The following is a 17,612-nucleotide window of genomic DNA, read 5'->3' on the forward strand; positions in this document are numbered from 1 at the left end:
CGTGGCACCTGAATGTTTTGAGTGTGAGTGATTTTGTAAAGGCGGCAGCGGTCGAGACTCTCCATAGGGATGTCCTGCTGTGTTCAAGTGATTTGCAGGACCTTGCGATGCAGCATTTCTGGGGTCAAAAGAGTGGAACTGCTGTTGAGAAGGATGAGCCGGACGAAACGGCGGAAGCTGAATATTCTGTGCCATTGCTCAAGCTGAACGGGACAGTAGTACCCGGCCTCTCCGAGGTGAGATGTGATCTTTTGCCGTTGATGAAGTTAGTGAAGTGCGAGTCTGAGGGTAGCCACGTGACTGCCTGTGACGTTGATTCCAGGAAGGAGCAAACGAGCCAAACCTCGTTGCAGGGAACCGTTGCAACGAGCTATTCTGACTGATACCTCAACCAGCTTCACACGATTTGACGCGTCAACAGGCAGGATAGACGCGATTCTCAACGTTGTTCGATTTCGCGATGTACCTTTGTTCGCTATGGTGACAAGCTCGCCGCGTTAAGTGGGCGCGTTGTCGATAAGGAATGCGCCACCAAAAGGGGTCCCAAGGACGAAGGGCAAGGGGGTTACTTCTTAAGTAACAAAGTAAAATCTGCCACGCTAGTCAGTAATTATAAGAAAATAGCGGGTCTGCTATAAGAAGCCTTACAAATTAAGTTATAATTATAGCCTTAGGCTCAAAGGCAAAAGCATTTATAGCGCAAGCCTTGAGTCTATTGGCTCTAGTGGTGCTTTGTGGGTCTTTGTGTGTCAGTGTGTCTGCGGCAGGCCGGAAATGCACCCAATGGAAAGGCGACTCTGACTTTCTCATCCACTGAATGGGGCAGCTTGAGCAGTGAGTATTTTCAACCACTTTACTTAATTTTTTCAAGTTTTGCATGTAAAATGATGAGAGAAACGCTCATGAAATTATTCACCCTACAAATATATTACATTAGTCAAATGCTTTATTAACCCTAGAATTGTGCACGTGCAGTTTCATAAAGAAAGAGTTAATAGTGGACAAAGCCTAGGAATATCATTATAATAAAGAAACTATTGGTAAACGCACTGGCTATACCCAAGTGTCTTGTGAGTCGTGAGCTCATTCGTCAAAACGGCCTCCCTGGCCCGCTCTTTTATCCCATCCAAACGTGTCCCAGCCCTGCCATGAGACGTCGTCCATCCTATCCCGGGGTATTCTCCATTCCGTAACCAGTCCTTGCGCATTAAACACTCAGATTTGCTCGCCAATACACGCCAGCATCAACCTCTGGTAGTCACGGCTCGTCTCGCCCTTAATCCGGCTCGCCAGGCTGCGGTTGTACTTGGCCTGGTATGCGCCCTTAACGTTGGCGAGGAAGTTCTTGTCCCAGTGGTAGCGGATGACGCGGGTGACAAGTAGGTGGTCCTTGGTGCCGAGGCCAGCCATAGAGTCCTCGAGGAGCTTGGCAGCATGCATGTACTTGTCAACGGCGTTGCGAAGTTGGAACAGAAGAGCATCTTCCATGTGACCCGAGAATTCCTGTGGCTAGTTAGTATCAGCTGGCCATACGTGCTGGTATGGGGATGGCGGATCTTGCTTACCTTCTTGATAACGTCCTCCAGTCTCCTCCTGAACTTTTGCTCGTATGCCTGATTAATAGCGCGGATCTGGTTGTCATTGCGAGTGCTAAGAATACTGCAGACGAGCATTTCGTCTGTGCCGACCTTGCCCTCTGTAGCCTTGTATAACTCCATGACATCGTTGTCGATCTGCTGGGGAATTACCGGCGCTGAATCCTCGGCTCTGTTGGCGCCGAGAACGATGAGGAAATGCCTCTCCGTCTTCAGGCTGAGATCGCCCTTGACATCGTCTTCCAGACGGCGCTTGAATGTCTGCTGGTATGCGCTCTTGATAGCCTGTAGATCGGCGTTGGATCGTCCGAGAAGGACGTCGTTGAGCACGCTCTCCTTCGTGCCGAGCCCGTCCATGGCGTCAAACAGATTGTAAATATCGGAACGGAGGGGGCCACGCGCGACAGAGACCATTCCCTGTCCGAACCAGCCGCTCGTCTCCTTCTTGATGTCCTGCTCTAAATCACGCTTGAAGTTTCTGTTGTAAGCCGCCTTGATCGTCTCAATCTGAAGTGGGTCTTTGGTGGCGAGACAGCGGATGAGCGTCTTCTCGTCGGTGCCGAGACCCTTCATCGCACTACGGGCGGTCGCGGCATCGGGTGCACCATCCCACTGGATAATCTGTGGCGGGCCGTAGCCCAGAGATGGGGGCGTGGGAGGTCCGTAGTGTTGGGGAGGAGGTGCGCCATACTGCTGGGGAGGGGGACCGGGGGGCGCGCCATAAGCTCCGGGGGCGGGCGAGTGTCCGCCGTAGGGAGAGGGCGGAATTGGCGGAGGCGCGCCGTATCCGCCTTGAGGTGGGTATCCGCCGGGCGGAGGATACTGGCCCGGGGGCGGACCTTGAGGAGGATATTGACCTCCCTGGGGAGGATACTGGCCGGGCAGCGGCTGTTGATAGTAGCCACCTTGCTGCGGCGGCGGGTATTGACCGGGAGGAGGATACTGGCCGCCCTGTGGCGGGTAAGGCGAGCCTCCGTAGCCTCCTTGAGGAGGAGGAGGGTATTGGCCGTAGCCCTGGCCATGCGGCTCTGGTTTGGTTAGGAGATTACTGGAGACAACAGACAGGGGAATGCGACTTACGAGCGCCGTAGCCCTGATGGCCTGGATATGACATGAGTATTCTTGAATGCGACACGCCGAGAGTTCACACGATGTGGAATAGCAATATCGGGAAAAACGGCAGCTTGGGAGCTGAGAGTTGCGTCACGGAAGCGGGGTAGCGATGACTGCGGGGCACCAGGTGCTGTTGTTGTGGGCAGTTTTATGCAGAGGATGAGATGCGAAAGGAGTCGGAAAACGGCTCGGACAAGTCTTGGGAGAGACTAGGCAGCTTATTTAAATAAAAAGACGCGGAATGTCCGTCTGCGGGATACAAGTGGATGGGCGGAAGGTCTCGGCGGCGTGGCTGTGAGGGCGAATAATTGCGTGTTGGGGGGAGAGTTGGGCGACAAGTGCAAGCGCGGTACCATATTGTTTACTCCTCCGGCTCCGCCTGCTGGTCCGACCGCAACGAGTAGGGATGTCTCATGAGGATGAGGACACACTGAAGGAGCTGGTCCATAATGGCGGTAGGTAAGCTTCGGCCAGGCAGTATCATCGGGCTGATGATGAGCCGTCTGGGCGGGCAGTGGTGGCTTAGTGGGCACGCGCCTGGAAAACTGGTGAAAAGACCCTACAAAAGGGTAACGTCATGGAAAGACAAAGCTCTAGGCGCCATGAGCTGCTCCACAGATGTCCCAAAACGTCGTTATTGCTCGCGCCACGAACCCTGTCAGGCTGCTGATGCGCCACAGAGATGCGTAACCTGGCGGGGAGATGCTGCACACAGCCAGATTTGTGTCGCGGTCATGGTGGGATGCGATGTATTATGATTTGCTAACGCAATTTGGCGGGTATGGAGACGGGTTGAGGATATCTGGAGAGCGATTCGTTATGACCGATGATGCGCGCCAGAGTTTGAGAGATTTGTATTTTGTGAATACGGACACGGATACTCGAAATGCGTAGTGTAAGGAAGAAGGATGCGTATATGAGTTTTGACACAAGCTTGGTCAGAGCTCCATAGCTGCACATGCACGTCTTTGATGCAGGAAGGGCGGAACCTGAACCTGCACCTGCCAGACATTAGCGGAAATAAACACAAGAGATTTGCCTCGGAAATAGTGGAAATTGGAATGCAGTGCAGGGGCTAGCTCCAGCCTGAAAGTGGCGGTGCAGAGTCACGTTATGATGAACGAGCTATGGGGCGCACCGCCACTATTACTCAGTCGGTATCTGCTATCTGACTGGATGATTGCCGAGTTGAACCATCGGCCTGACCGTTTGGTATTATATAATCAAGTCATTATGTCATCAGCCGACTTAGGTGCTCTTCCTTCAGCATAGCACCAGATAATACGGAGTATGTATTCTCTGTAATAATCAGGCCAGACTCACTTGGTATGCCTCCAGCTCAAATGCATCCAACGTCACCAATCACTCGTCGTTCTATTTCTCGACTGTAAAATTCGCCTCTTTTTATTTTATTTTTTATATTCAAGTCCTCTCTTAGATCAGGGGCCATCGACCCGCCTTCTTCCAAGGTCTGGAAGCCCTCTTCAGCCGAGACTCAACAGTGACGAAGAATGTGGTGGCTGGTGGATGGCCCATTTCTTGGCCTCTCATTGGCCAATCTGCACCCAGCCTTAGGGGGTCTTGGGGGGTCCAACCGATCCAGCAAGTAAAAAAGACCGGCCACTTCCAGCCAGCCAGCGCTAATCTGTTTTCTGCCCCTCCTGTACCTGGCGCTTTCCCACCTTTTACTACGTAGTATCCTAGCCTGGCCATGTGCTTTCACTGGTCACCCCCGCCAAACAGGCCCCCCCCAAAAACATGCCCCTGACCAACCAGTAAGCCTTTTAGATTCTACACCACCACCCCTGGATCACTCCAAACCTCCTTGGAACAACATGTACTAGCAGTTGGAGCTCCCAACCACCACCATTTCCATCACCAGCTTTTTCCCCTGATATCCGACCAGCCATCTGCGTTTGCTAGTGCAACCGCAGTAAAACTACAATGGCTCCCACTCCCTTGTTTGCTTCTTATGCCATCTGCTACTCCAGTTTTCCAGGTCCTCCACCGTGATCGATCTGCATCTGCATCCACAGTCCGTGTTCTGCCTGTCTGTTCCCGTCCTTCAGCTGCACCTATCCACCAAGCATCATCGCATCCGAGCAGACAAACAAACAAACTCAGTACAGAAGCAGTAGCAGTAGCAGTAGCAGTAGCAGCAGTTGCTGTTGCATCTTGATATCTTGTCAACATGCATCGTTCTGCCTCTCTACCTCTGCTTCTCTCCCTCTCCACAGCAGCACATGCCTTTCCCGTCCTCGACTTCCTGCTGCATCCCCGTGAGAAGCCGACAAAGTCATATTCAGTTGTCAACGTCGAGGGAAACCCAAACACCGAGAAGCCCCCTGTTGTCACTGTCACCAAAGAGCCGGTTCACGTTACTGTGACGGAACGTATTAGCGATATTTCTACCCAGGTGTCGTCTGCCATACGGACGACCACTGCCACCTCCATCATCGTCGTCAATGTCGATGAGACTCAGGCCGGGATAACCGTCACAGTCACTCCCACACAGAAACCTGCACCAGAGCCGACGCCTTTACCCCCGACGACGACATCGGCGCCACCTGCTGCTCCACCGCCTACTACAGTTGTTCCAGAGCCGCCTGTGGTATCATCATCAGACGTCGCTCAGCCACCTCACTCGTCGTCAGAAGCTCCTCCGCCCTCTTCAGAAGTTCAGAAAACACCATCCCCTTCGCCAAGCACCTATCAACCCGCTCCCCCGTCATCCAGTGTTCCACAGCCCGCATCGCCTTCTTCGAGCGTACCTCAACACAGTCTCCCTTCGTCTGGTGTTCCTGAGCCCACCTTCACCTCATCTTATGTACCTCTCCCCTCTTCAGTGGTTTCTACAGCCTCTGCCCAGCCAAGTGTCGCAGAGCCCAGTACCAGCATCCTACCTCCTTCACCCATCGAGCCATCTTGGTCCCCTGCGCCCTCTTCATACACTGAGCCTCCTGTCTCATCTCCCTCGACCACATACGTTCAGCCAAGCACTTGGGCTTCCAGCGCAGTTGATGGCCCAGCAACGCAAGTTCCATCTTCCAAGCCTGCTGTTGAGCCTCCTCGGTTTACAGAGACTCCAATTGTTCCGCCATCCGTTGGTGTCACATCTATTGCCGAGCAAAGTCCGCCACCTGCCCCTACACCGTCTATCAACTCAACCTCGTCTACCTGGGCACTAACTTCCTCAACACCTCCTGCATGGACGCCTAGCCCATCCAGCAGCGCGAGCATCGTGGATAGCTCTACCCAGGTTCTGCCTCCCACTCAGGTGTACGAGACCGCTCAACCCACCACCTGGGCGCAAGAGACAAGCAGTCTTCTTCCATCCTCGACCTTCCTCACCAGCATCATCAGCATCGCCAGCTCTCCTTCTCCTTCCCCAACATCCGCCAAGAACTTCGATGATGGGCATTGGGCCACCAGCAAATACCCCCAATGGACCACCACTGCTACTGCTGGTTTTTAGTTGTCCGTACATGACCTGCGTCTAGGATGACTGAACGTGGCACTTGAATTTGTTTTGCATATCACTACGGCGTATATTGTTTTTGAAGAACTGAAAAAAAGAGTGCAGGTTTTCATGGGCGTATACCACTAACGAGACCCGAGAAATGACGGTTATTAGAGGCGAAGGTGCATTGTGCTGTAACGGAGATTAATTGCACCGACCAAGAGCTGGGACGCGCTGTCATTGCTGGGTTTCTAATATTTAATCCCATAGACTGTAAATAAACATCGAGAATGTTGACTTTACTATCATGTTCACGTTTCTCTGCATCTTTCGTTGGCGACTTACTAAGGCGAGTTCACAGCCAACTTAAGCCGGACTCATCTTTCAAGCGACTCAAGATACTTGCAGATCAAACTCACTTCACAGTCAATAACTATACAGTATGGAACCCAGCCGTAACACCGGCAATCCTCCCTACAAGAGCCACGGAAGCAGCAACGATATCCCCGCCAACAAACATGAATTCCCTCGAGGCCCCGTTGCCGCCCCGTCCATCTGCGTCAGCCTCGTCACACTTCCCCTCGGCGACGACAACTCGCGTCTGTTGTTCTCTCGGCTCCGATCCGGCAGAACAAAAAGGGACCTGGCAGCCGCCAAGACGCCGATACCCCCGACGGCGTAGGTATACAGATATGCACATGAACATGATAATAGAAGCATGTACAATGAAACTGGAGCTTTTGTCGGAAACAGGGCCAAACTTAAGGCTATGCCCGGCTTGTAAGAGGCCCGTGGCGAGTGGATCTCGGATCTGCGTGCGTGGGATGAAAGGGGCCTTGAACAACTCAGCCTGCAGGGGAGGTTGCTGTTATTCTCCAACGATTGCTGATGTCGATCATCCGACTCGCTCTTGGCACGACGAGAGAGAGAAAGACCCTATCTGGTGCTGCTGGGGAACAGGTAGTAGGGAAGGGTACCTTGGAAAATCATGAAGCTTGATGTCATTGCCAATGCTCTTGTCGTGTGAGTCTTATCCAGACCCGCAGATGCGGGATGACGGGAACGGCGGGGAAAACTGGTCTCGTATATATCCCGAAAAAAAAAACCCCACAGCAAAGCAAACCGTTCGGATTTTACCCTCCAACATGCATATATATGCGTTGTCTAGTCTGTTCCTCAGCTGGAGAGGCTCGGTGCGTGATAGGTTCGCGGGGGATTTTGGTAGCGCGGAGGCTAAAGCAGCTAGGAAGTTGGCGAAGTCGCTTGTTGAGGGAGCGGCATCAGCAGTTGAGCGAACCGGTTCGCGAATCACTTTGGGTGCGTTCATGTTTGGATCAGCAGAGGCAAACTCAAAATGATGAACTCGACACCCTCGAATTTCGGGTCGTTTGTTGCGGTTTCTTCAGATGCGTTTCTGCAGAACTCCGACCCGTGAAACTCTCACAAACCAAGTATAGACGAGGCCAGTCCGTGGGTACCGAAAGACCGTGCTCGATTCCCGCCCAGTCTAACACCCGGAAGCACTCTTTTTCTGTCCGAAGGATCTAAATATCACGCTAGAGGTTGTAGTTTGGCGGTACATCCCAGTTATAGCCAGCCCGGCAGGCAGAAAGCATAGTTTGATTTCTTCATTAGTTTGTTCATACTGGAACCCATAACATGTGTTAACGTGCTGGGATTTCCGCTCGGCGCGGAAGCTAAGTCTCGCGATCCAATAATGAGGCTACACGTCCACGACAGCTTCGAGCAGCTGACAGCACACCAAACGGGGATGCTCTGCTCACACATCCCTTCAAGAGCATATGATCCATAATCAGGGCCGAGAGAAACAGGGATAGAAGGGGAAATATCGGGAGAAATAACCGGAACGAACGTCGGCTCCAGCAGGGCAGGGCACGGTCATGACAGAACATGGCCTCAAACGCCGTCATTCCATGTGCCTAGTCTCATCGGTTCAAGCTCGTTTCGGCCGGCTGCAAAAGCTGAGGTGGGAGATATATAGCAGTTTATGACAGCTCTCGAGCCTAGTCTTTCTTTCTGCGTTTGAGTCGCAACAAACTTCTTGCTCTCGTTCAGCTCTTCGGCCAGCTCACCTCAGAACCTGCTCATACTGGGCAACTCAAAGCTCAGTTAAGGGATCTTGAAGAATCAACACTGCCGGCACCTACAACAGATCACGAGATGTATGCCCAACAGAAGCCAATCGGACGCCAAAGGGTCATCGCAGCCCTCCTTTTCCTAGCCCTTTGTACCAACCTCTCGACTGCTGCCCCCGAGCCACGTCCGAACCCTCAACCCATCCCTGACGTGGAGGCACTCACCGAAGAAGCCATCAATGCCACCACGCTCGACATATCCAGCCTCCGACAGGTCACCGACTCGGACTGCAGCGGCTACGAGGGCCAGTGGAACTGTCTCTCAGACACGTTCCAACACTGCTCGGGGGGGAAGTGGACCAGTGCGCTGTCCTGCAGCGGCGATAGCGGAAGCCAGGACACACAGAACACGCTATGCACACCCTTGGGAAGGACTGAGGTGGTCGATTTTAAAGGGGAGTGCAGCGCTGCTTGGAGTGTAGCAGGCAGTGACGGATTGGGAGGTAGCGCTGCCTGGAGCGTAGGAGGTGGTGGATGGGGAGGTGGAGGGACACGCTGCAACGGGAGGGGGTGCTACTATGGAGCAGGAGCGAATTTGACTGTCGAAAGATGGATCTACTTTCTGATTTCCGGTGTTGTTGCTCTGGGCTTCTTCTGAGAGATTGATATGACCATTTTGTGAGGGTCGAAGTTGAGACATAGGGTTCCGTTGGTGGCTTTTTCTTGTGTATCATTGATAGTAGTTATGTAGCGCGATACAGTTTGGACACTCGTTATTCGCCTAATTGGCATAATTTGTTAAAGATTTAATAAACAAAGTTAAAATCACTCGATATTCTTTACAAATGTTAACTTACAGAGTCAAGCATGTGCATAGCAAGGATCCGGATGAAAGTCGCCCGGAAGGGTCCGGGAGATCACCAAGCTTCCCGGAACATACCCAACCACAACTGCACATACGTAAGGGAACGACCAAAGACAAATCAGAATTTCTCTTCGGAAATAATTCATCGAGAAGAAACTGACATCAACCCAGCACTTCGGAATGCGGCAAGCGATCCACAGATCGACCCTCGCAAGGCGACTTTGCGCTATCGTGACGTCACCCCTTGGCGCATCATAAGATCAGGTTTGGGCCCAATGAACAAGATTCTTGGTGACGATATGGGTGTTTGAGCCCGTCATAAATATTTCGAGCGTCCTCTTGTGAAGCAGACCTTTTGGAAGTAATCCTTTGACATCCACTTCGCTATAATCACACACCAAAGAAGCACATTTTCCAAGAATGGCCGCAAACACCAACACTGCCGCGCTCAACGCCGAGAACGCTCGCGCGCCCAACACGTATGAGAACCCCAATGCGAACCCTGCCACCTCACAAGGCATCGCCGGTTCAGCTATGAGAGAGCATCACCGCCTGGGTGGCGACGTCACGAACCCTGATGCCGGATACCGCGGCACGACGGCGCCCACGGGAGCCCAGCCCGAGTTCAGCAGCACGACTGGAACTGGAGTCGGAAGCTCGATCGGAAGAGAAGCCAATGCTACCGGTGCCGCGGCAACCCATGCTAACACCGGTCATACGGGCACGGTCGGCGGTGGAGATGCGCCGACGACGAAAGGCGGTGGTATCGGGCAGCAGATCAAGGGTGCTTTCGCGCAGACCCACGTAAGTACTGAAGATAAACACCACCCTGAGTTGCCTCAAATCACTAACGGGCGCAGGGCGTTGGTGAGGTGCTGAGAGGCAAGTTCAACTCCGCTGTCGACACCATGGCGGGCGACACGACGGGGCAGGCGAAGGACAAGGTCGTCACGACTGGCGGAGAGAGGGAGTATGCGAACAAGGACTTTGTGAAGAAGGGAACTACCGACAAGGCTCTATAAGTTGGGCTGGTGCTAGGCTAGGTTGATGAAGTTCATGTATGATATACCCACGACACTCGCGATTTCAGCGGAAATATGAACGTTTCGTATTTTCTATCTTGCAAAACACAGATTGATGCATACATATAAGTGAGCACAAGGTGAGGATAGAAGGAGATGCCCTGAGCTAATGAAATTTTATCCCTCTATTGTCCGCGGCTCGACACAATTCGTAGTCTGCTGTTGTTCCTTGTACAAAGTAGCTCGGAAATAGCGCTGGCCTGACATACTCATTGGACAAAGGTTCTAGTACCCTATTTTCTATAAGTCCTGCTATTTTATCCTTGTCAGTCCATGAGAAAGGTGTTCATGTTTCTGAATATTAAAATGCTTTAGGCCCTCCTCGATTTCGCTCCTCTTATCCACGGCATCAGTAGCCTTAATACTCTCTGCGCTATCCCAGCCACTCACAACCATGAAGACCTTTTTGCCTTCTCCCTTGTGATCGGTATCGCCAACAGACCAGCCATGCACGCCGGCAATATAACCAGAAGGTTCATTTGGTGTGGCTTGCGTAAGGCGTTTCCAGGTGTCATAAAAGGCGTCTGTATCGGCATCAACTGGGAGATAAAATCCAGATAAAAGAACGACTTGAGCGCCAATCACTTTGGCAAAATCGTCGCCGTCCAGGCGGAAGTAGTCAACCCACGGTTGGACCGGGCCGTAGTGGCTTGAGGTTTCAACAATTTGTCCCCATAGTTGTGCTGCTTCTTTGAACTCGGGAGATTCTTTAGCTGCTTTTGCAGCTTCCAATGACTTCCATACTAGATGCGGTCAGCCCCGTCATAGTTTTGCCGCAAGGAATTGGGATGGTGCGCCGAATTTGAGCGACCTGAAGCCGTACCAGGAAAATTACTTACTAGTGGCCAAATCACAACCTTTAATCGGTCGACTATCCAAAGCGCCGTGTCCCCGGACGCCTTTCCAGTAGCCCAGAATATCGGGATTTGCCATAAGCTTCGGTTCTAGATCATTAATAGCCTTGGTCGCTGGAGCTTCTTCGTAATCATTCTTGACAGGAATCCAGCCGAGCTCTATGATCTGAGGCATTTTGAAGCGAAAAATATGGTGATATAATGCAAATAAAGGTAGTTTTTGACTTTTGTGGCTAAGTCTGCTGCAGATGGACAGACAAGAACACTCAGGATACTGCGAGTCACACCGTGGATTGCAAGTAGGTCGATCCTTCGAAGGAGGGCCATATACCAGATGAGTACGTATGTGCCCCTATTTTAGTTGATCTACCTACATATCAAGCCACACGGCGCTCTTATCGTGTGATACGTAGCGATTCTGTGCGATCTGAATACCCTCCGCCGGGGTGGAGTTCAACTGCAGGCATGGCATTGAGAGTGCGGAACTGCATAATGCAGATTACACGCTGAAGGTATGGCCAAGTCTCCGATGGAACCTGATTGGGAGAAGATCATTCCAAGCTGGGCCCAGAAACAGCTTTGCCGCACTCCACAGCGAAGAAACATCCGTCGGAGCTTTTAAAGATACGGATAGCCAGGTTAAATAAGCAAGGATGTAGCTTCTGGCAGCACTCGATATGAGTGGTACCGCGATTCTATTCAAAAAAAAAAAAAAAAAAAATATTACGTCAAGGTCATTTCAAGATTGCGAAGTCACTTAAATGTGGGACACAAGGTCCATGAAACATGCACATGCTCGTACTCTTCTTCGTTACTTGGAGGGCCTGCACTGCACTAGTCAGTTGGACCTTGGCTTGCGTAAGGGAAAAACGGTCGCAAATAATGCATCGTGGATGTTAAGGTCTCCCATCTACTGCCGCTTGACCTTACTTTTGCCAAGGGCGGGGTAAAGCCAATGCGGGCTCTGCAACCAACAACTTTCACTAAGTTATGTGCCAAGTTGGGTGGGCCTATACGATCTGGAAATGCTCAAGGCACTAGGAATTCACATTGATAGACGACTGTATAGTATAGTCGAAGCAGGCGTAACAAGTCTTTCTTCGCTTGTTTATCTTGAGGTTGGGCTAATATCAAAGGGAAGGGGGCCGGAACCTTGGCCGGGAGCTTTGCGACCGGACGAGACTGTGCTCACAATGATCCAACATGTATTTGACAATACAAACAGCAGCAAAGTCCTGCAGACATATCTTGACATTAATAGTACTTTTGGAAGCTCGAAAGCCCATATAGTCATCATAGTTTTTAATCAAAATGATAGCTTTACAACGACAACAGCAAAGGGAAATTGGTGATCAATACGCACTACTGTATTGATTGTGGTGTGAAGTAAAAGTTGCTCTGAAGTTATGAACCTGAGCCCTTGGCGAAATCCATGTCAATCAGCAATCGGCGGGATGGGCATAGGGACTAGCTTGTGACTGTGGCTCAGATCTTGGCCTTTGACTCTTGGCTCTCGGCTGTTGCCATAATACGAAAATTGTTTCATGCCCTCATGTACGTACAAAATGAACACCGAATGGATTGAAACAATTTATGTTCCTGCTTTAAGAACGAGATTCAAGTGACACCTAAGGTTTGCTCAGCCGCAGCCAAAACCTGTTATATTGTGGATAACAGTGTTGTTGCCAGGATACTCGGGGAGTCTTACCAGAACGGATGAGCCTATGCATGCAAAGTATCAGTGCTCATGGTCAGTGATCTTCTGAATCTCTGTTATTTAGAACAAGCAGCATTGTAGCATGGTAGAAACGAAATACGTATATTTGGATCTTTTCTTCGTGGCCTTCAGACTGGTGATTTATGCTGCTTTCAACTGTTCTTGTCTTGTCCACAACTTGTCAAGCGTCTTCATTATAGCGGACTATTGCAAGAACTACCTTGCGCCGAACTATTGGGACAAAATGGACGGTCAATCTGGAAAACTGATGTTCATCCCAGGCAGTTTGCCTTTTTTGCCGTCGCCTACTGAGCGTCCATTGTCATACCTCATCACCCTTTTCGTCCTTCTTTTCGCGTACGCTGCCAAGGCAAAGCAGACCAGTCTCCCTATACTGAATCCCAAAACCAGCACCAGAGAATTCATGACCAAATCCAAAGAGCTTTTCGTTCTAGGGCGTCGGAAGTATCCGGACGAGCCATACACCATGAAGACCTATCTTGGCAACGCCATCGTTTTGCCTCCTCATATGCTTGCAGAGGTTCGCAACCTCCATGAGTTGGATTTTTGGCCCGCAGTAGAAAAGGTGAGCTCCTTTTGAGTATGTTTATAATGTGAGGTTCCTGTGGGCTAAAGAAACATTATTTCTAAAGGACCATCATGGGTACCTCCCTGGCTTCGAGCCATTCAAGGCCAATTATGAAGGGGGAAATATGATCAACAGACATTTAACCAAGGCACTGAGTATGCGATTCTGATACAGAAATAAGCACTACCCACTGAATATTCGCTGATCCGTTATCGGTACAGACAAGTATACGAAACCTCTGTATCAAGAAGCAAAATTAGCTGTGCGCGACTTGTTTACAGACTCAACTGGTAGGTTTTGGGCTTTCTAGCAATGTGTTCACTTCCGAAGCGTACTAAATTTGACGTCCGCTTATTTAGAATGGCACGAAGTTCGTCCTTCCCGGGACTTGACAGCCCTTGTTGCCCGCACATCCGCACGCCTCTTCCTCGGCGTGGAACTCTGCCGCAACGAGGATTGGATCAAACTAAGCGCTGCATATACACACACGGTGTTCCAAGCAGTACAAGTGCTGCGACAATTCCCTCCGATTCTCCGGCCCATTGCGAATCGATACATGGCCATCTGCCAACAAACAAGAACAGCTCTCCAAGCCTGCCGGGAATTTATTCGTCCATTCGTCTTAGATAGAAGAGCTCGTAAAGCGGATGCGTTGGCAAGAGGTGAGCCCGAGCCAGTATACGATGACGCGCTCGAGTGGTGCCAAAGAGAATACGCAGAAGACAGAGACCCTGCCGACAGCCAGATATCACTCGCAATGGTTGCTATTCATCCAACAACGGACCAACTCACGCAGACGATGATCCAAATTGCTCGTCATCCCGAACTTTTTCAACCTCTCCGTGAGGAGATCAACAGTGTCTTGGGAACGGAAGGCATTAAAAAGACAGCCCTCCACAACCTCAAGTTACTAGATAGCGTGATCAAAGAGAGCCAGAGGCTAAAACCTGTGTCAATCTGTAGGTGGCATTCGCTTCATCAAACAACCTACACTTGCAAATCATTAACATCAATTTTACTACTGAACAGCCAATTTTCGACGAGTTGCTGTGGAAGACTTTACACTGAGTAACGGTCTACACATTCACAAGGGCGATAACGTCTGGGTCGACCTCGCCCATATGTGGGACTCCAATGTTTGGGAGGACGCCGAAAAGTTCGACCCGTACCGTTTCCTTAAACTCCGTGGAACAGACAAAGACCATATGGCGCACCTAGTCAGCACAAGTTCGGAGCATATGGGATTCGGCCACGGCAGGCAGGCATGTCCTGGAAGGTTAGTCGGGAATCCCAGTCGACTTGATAAACCTCAGTCACTAATCAAAAATATCTGTCATTCAAATAGGTTTTTTGCTGCCCATGAAATGAAGATTATCCTTTGCCATTTGTTGATGAAGTATGACTGGAAATTGCCCGACGGACTTGACCCTCAGCCTATCGCATTCGGACTAAATCTGGCCCCGAACCCTTCCACCGCCCTTCTCATTAGGAGGCGTAAGGAAGAGATTGACCTCGATACGCTTGAGATTGAGAGCTGAGGAATTTGTTTTGAGGTCCTAATGGGAAGAATTATTTCCAAAAAATGGCTAGACCACAAAATTGAGACGTCAGAAGGCAACAAGTTCTTTGATACCATGCACATAATCCACAGCTGCATATTTTGCCTGTGATCATGCCCCTTTATTGCAGGTTTTTACATTTCTAATTTCACTTTCTCACAGAAATTACCCTCTATTACTGCCGTCCTGTTTCTTTTCATTTTCGACAGAGGCGGCCGTTCTGAGTTGGGAGGCCATCAAGTTGACCTGTAATATGCCAACCGTCACTTCCTACACCCAAGTTGGCATAGAAGAGGCCAGTGGGGTCAATCTTTGTCTTTAATGCAAGCAATCGAGCGTACTTCTCAGTTCCGTATAAGGATTGCTTGAAGTCAGGCTCAGTCACATCGCACTCGCTGGCATATCCTCCACCTCCTGGAGTGACATCGCGCCAGGGCTGCATCCATTGGTTCGTCAAAGTTTTTGACTTCTCCGCAGCAACTTCCATAGAGGACCCGGCGGGCCACTGAATAACAGAGACAGCAAACATGGCAGCTTCACGCCACGCTGGGTTGACGGCATTGTCAGGGTATGGCCCAGGTCCACCGGTGATGCCAAACCCAATGATCTGACCACCTTTGTCACTGAGACCTTTGATAGCGTTGAACGTGGCGTTTAGCTTCGTGGCGTTAACGAAGTTCTCCGTGGGAAAGAGACGGCAGGCCATCTTAGCGGAGGTTCCACCAATGAGCTCTTTGGGAAAACCGGCTCTCCAGGCAGAGAGGAAACCCTTATGCTCGGAATAGACAGGGGATACATTGATACCAAGTTCAGTCCATTTTGCAAAGAGAGGAGCAGTAAGGACTTTCAGTTCTTGTACGGTCATGTTAGGAGCAAACCAAGGGAGCATGGTAAACCTAAGGGAGTTCGGCAAGTTGAACAAGTTCCAGTATTCGTAGTTTCCAGCTTCATTGAAGGTTGGTAAAGCTTCCCAATATGCTCTTACTGCAGCCCAAAAAGCATCGTAACTAACAGTCTCTCCAGTGCTGAAACTGAAAGTCATGACGGCAACAGTTTCAAGCTTGGGGTAGACCTTCACAACGTAGGAAGTTACGACGCCAAAAGTGTCTATCTCATAATCAGTTATGTCTCTGCTGGAATGGTTTATATACATACTACCACCGCCACCTCGCAAGGCCCAGAATAGCTCTGTGTTCTGGTTATCATTGGCAGTCACGAAACGACCATCGGGAGTAACGACATCAATGCTCAAGACCTTTAGATGATGTTAGCTTCACTTCAGTTATACGTTCGATGCATCGGGGCTATTCTCACTGAATCAGCAGCAATGCCATATTTGGTTGATAGCGGTGAATGGCCACCCCCAGCAAGGTAACCCCCTGCGAAACCAACTGTCATTCCCTCTCCCCCAACGGCTGTCACATCGTACTTGTCTGCAGCTTCATACAACTCAAAGCCCTGGACACCGGCACCGACTTTGAGAGCCGGGCCTGAGTAAGAGCTAGACTTGTAATTATCGTAGAAGTTGATGCTCTTGAGGTGATGGGTCCAGATAGAGAGAGCGCCAGAACCGCAAGAGCGACCGTTGAAGTCATGCCCCGTGTTCTTCACAACTAGGCGAAGATTGAGATTGCGGGCAAAGTTGACGGCCAGCTGAATTTGTGCGACATTCGTTGCCTTTAAAACGTAAGAAGGAAATCCGCCCACTTTACAAATTCCAGCAGAGACATTGGTGATGGCAGTTGGCATGCAGGTCAATCCCTGGTACAAGGGGGTAACAACGGATGTTGGGTCTTCTATGCTAGACAATCTTAACTCACAATAACTATACAATCTGAACTTTTTACTCACTGGATAGATGAATTCGCCCATTCCTTGGTGATATATTCACAGCGAGCAGCATTGTAAGTACCAAACGTGTCAAAGCAAGAAGCACCAATGGGAACCGTCTCACTGAGGGCGAGACCGGTTAGGAGGTTGAAGACGTTCCAAACTGTCGTGCTCGGCCAGAAAACATCGCCAGGATACGTCTTGCATTTGTGGAAGACGCGGGCGGTGTCCGAACGCCGTTTACTATTAGTTGTGGTATCGAAATCAAACAAAGAGATGTTTGACAGTGAGAGATGTGTGAGGTTAGTCAGTACAGCATCTGTCAGTTGGAGGCTCTCCTCTTTTAGGATATCGCCGTTTATAGTCTCAGCTGCTGGTGCAACATTGAATTCATTGGCCTCTATTCAAATCACAAGGAATTAGTGATGACCTAATCAATAACATAGTGTCATTCTCAAAAGCTTATGAGAAATGAGCGACCACAGTAACAGACCAGTAACAACATCGTTGACAGTAATTGTTTGAGCATTGGCTAAACAAACCAACAGCATGGCTTTCACCAAGAGAACGGCTTGGCTGAGACAGGGCATTGTGCGAGTAGGGAACGGAGAATCGTAGGGACTCGAAAGGCTAGGCCTAGTTTCAATGCGAGACGAATGAAAATAATTGTCGGTGAACCCCAAACGGCGAGTGCTGGTTTGTGACTGGCGGGCAGGAGGGCAGAAACGAACAAGGGGCGAAGTTGGCAACGGTCGGATACACATGGATTTTATAACATCTGCATGGAGCTATTGTAATTAATCTCTCCCTGACCAATATTTGCTAGCTATGTAACACAAAGCAACGCTACCA

General features: G+C 50.4%; 8 protein-coding genes across 8 annotated transcripts; 5 read left to right on the plus strand and 3 right to left on the minus strand.

Annotated features, from left to right (window-relative positions):
• Positions 1-1,244: 1,244 nt before the first annotated feature.
• CTRU02_208298 (annexin) lies at positions 1,245-2,709 on the minus strand (the record flags this gene model as incomplete). The annotated part of the gene is made up of 2 exons (XM_070205066.1): positions 1,245-2,623; positions 2,676-2,709. 2 exons carry the CDS (start codon positions 2,707-2,709, stop codon positions 1,245-1,247), a joined length of 1,413 nt encoding a protein of 470 aa, XP_070061141.1.
• Positions 2,710-4,899: 2,190 nt separating this feature from the next.
• On the plus strand, positions 4,900-6,183 carry CTRU02_208299 (uncharacterized protein; the record flags this gene model as incomplete). The annotated part of the gene is made up of 1 exon (XM_036725763.1): positions 4,900-6,183. The coding sequence occupies one exon, from the start codon at positions 4,900-4,902 to the stop codon at positions 6,181-6,183; it is 1,284 nt and encodes a 427-aa protein (XP_036582477.1).
• Positions 6,184-6,610: 427 nt separating this feature from the next.
• CTRU02_208300 (uncharacterized protein) lies at positions 6,611-6,850 on the plus strand (the record flags this gene model as incomplete). The annotated part of the gene is made up of 1 exon (XM_036725762.1): positions 6,611-6,850. The coding sequence occupies one exon, from the start codon at positions 6,611-6,613 to the stop codon at positions 6,848-6,850; it is 240 nt and encodes a 79-aa protein (XP_036582476.1).
• Positions 6,851-8,349: 1,499 nt separating this feature from the next.
• On the plus strand, positions 8,350-8,922 carry CTRU02_208301 (uncharacterized protein; the record flags this gene model as incomplete). Its single annotated transcript, XM_036725761.1, has 1 exon — positions 8,350-8,922. One exon carries the CDS (start codon positions 8,350-8,352, stop codon positions 8,920-8,922), a length of 573 nt encoding a protein of 190 aa, XP_036582475.1.
• Positions 8,923-9,549: 627 nt separating this feature from the next.
• On the plus strand, positions 9,550-10,151 carry CTRU02_208302 (uncharacterized protein; the record flags this gene model as incomplete). Its single annotated transcript, XM_036725760.1, has 2 exons — positions 9,550-9,933; positions 9,990-10,151. The coding sequence occupies 2 exons, from the start codon at positions 9,550-9,552 to the stop codon at positions 10,149-10,151; spliced, it is 546 nt and encodes a 181-aa protein (XP_036582474.1).
• A 312-nt stretch (positions 10,152-10,463) lies between these two features.
• On the minus strand, positions 10,464-11,240 carry CTRU02_208303 (uncharacterized protein; the record flags this gene model as incomplete). Its single annotated transcript, XM_036725759.1, has 2 exons — positions 10,464-10,954; positions 11,051-11,240. The coding sequence occupies 2 exons, from the start codon at positions 11,238-11,240 to the stop codon at positions 10,464-10,466; spliced, it is 681 nt and encodes a 226-aa protein (XP_036582473.1).
• A 1,810-nt stretch (positions 11,241-13,050) lies between these two features.
• Positions 13,051-14,909, plus strand: CTRU02_208304 (cytochrome p450; the record flags this gene model as incomplete). The annotated part of the gene is made up of 6 exons (XM_036725758.2): positions 13,051-13,368; positions 13,436-13,526; positions 13,593-13,661; positions 13,731-14,330; positions 14,401-14,647; positions 14,717-14,909. The coding sequence occupies 6 exons, from the start codon at positions 13,051-13,053 to the stop codon at positions 14,907-14,909; spliced, it is 1,518 nt and encodes a 505-aa protein (XP_036582472.2).
• Positions 14,910-15,126: 217 nt separating this feature from the next.
• Positions 15,127-17,350, minus strand: CTRU02_208305 (restculine oxidase; the record flags this gene model as incomplete). Its single annotated transcript, XM_036725757.1, has 5 exons — positions 15,127-16,037; positions 16,086-16,185; positions 16,245-16,731; positions 16,782-17,160; positions 17,254-17,350. 5 exons carry the CDS (start codon positions 17,348-17,350, stop codon positions 15,127-15,129), a joined length of 1,974 nt encoding a protein of 657 aa, XP_036582471.1.
• Between the last annotated feature and the right edge of the window lie 262 nt (positions 17,351-17,612).

This window comes from Colletotrichum truncatum (assembly GCF_014235925.2).
Source record: "Colletotrichum truncatum strain CMES1059 chromosome Unknown Contig_0005, whole genome shotgun sequence".
NCBI lineage: Eukaryota > Fungi > Ascomycota > Sordariomycetes > Glomerellales > Glomerellaceae > Colletotrichum > Colletotrichum truncatum.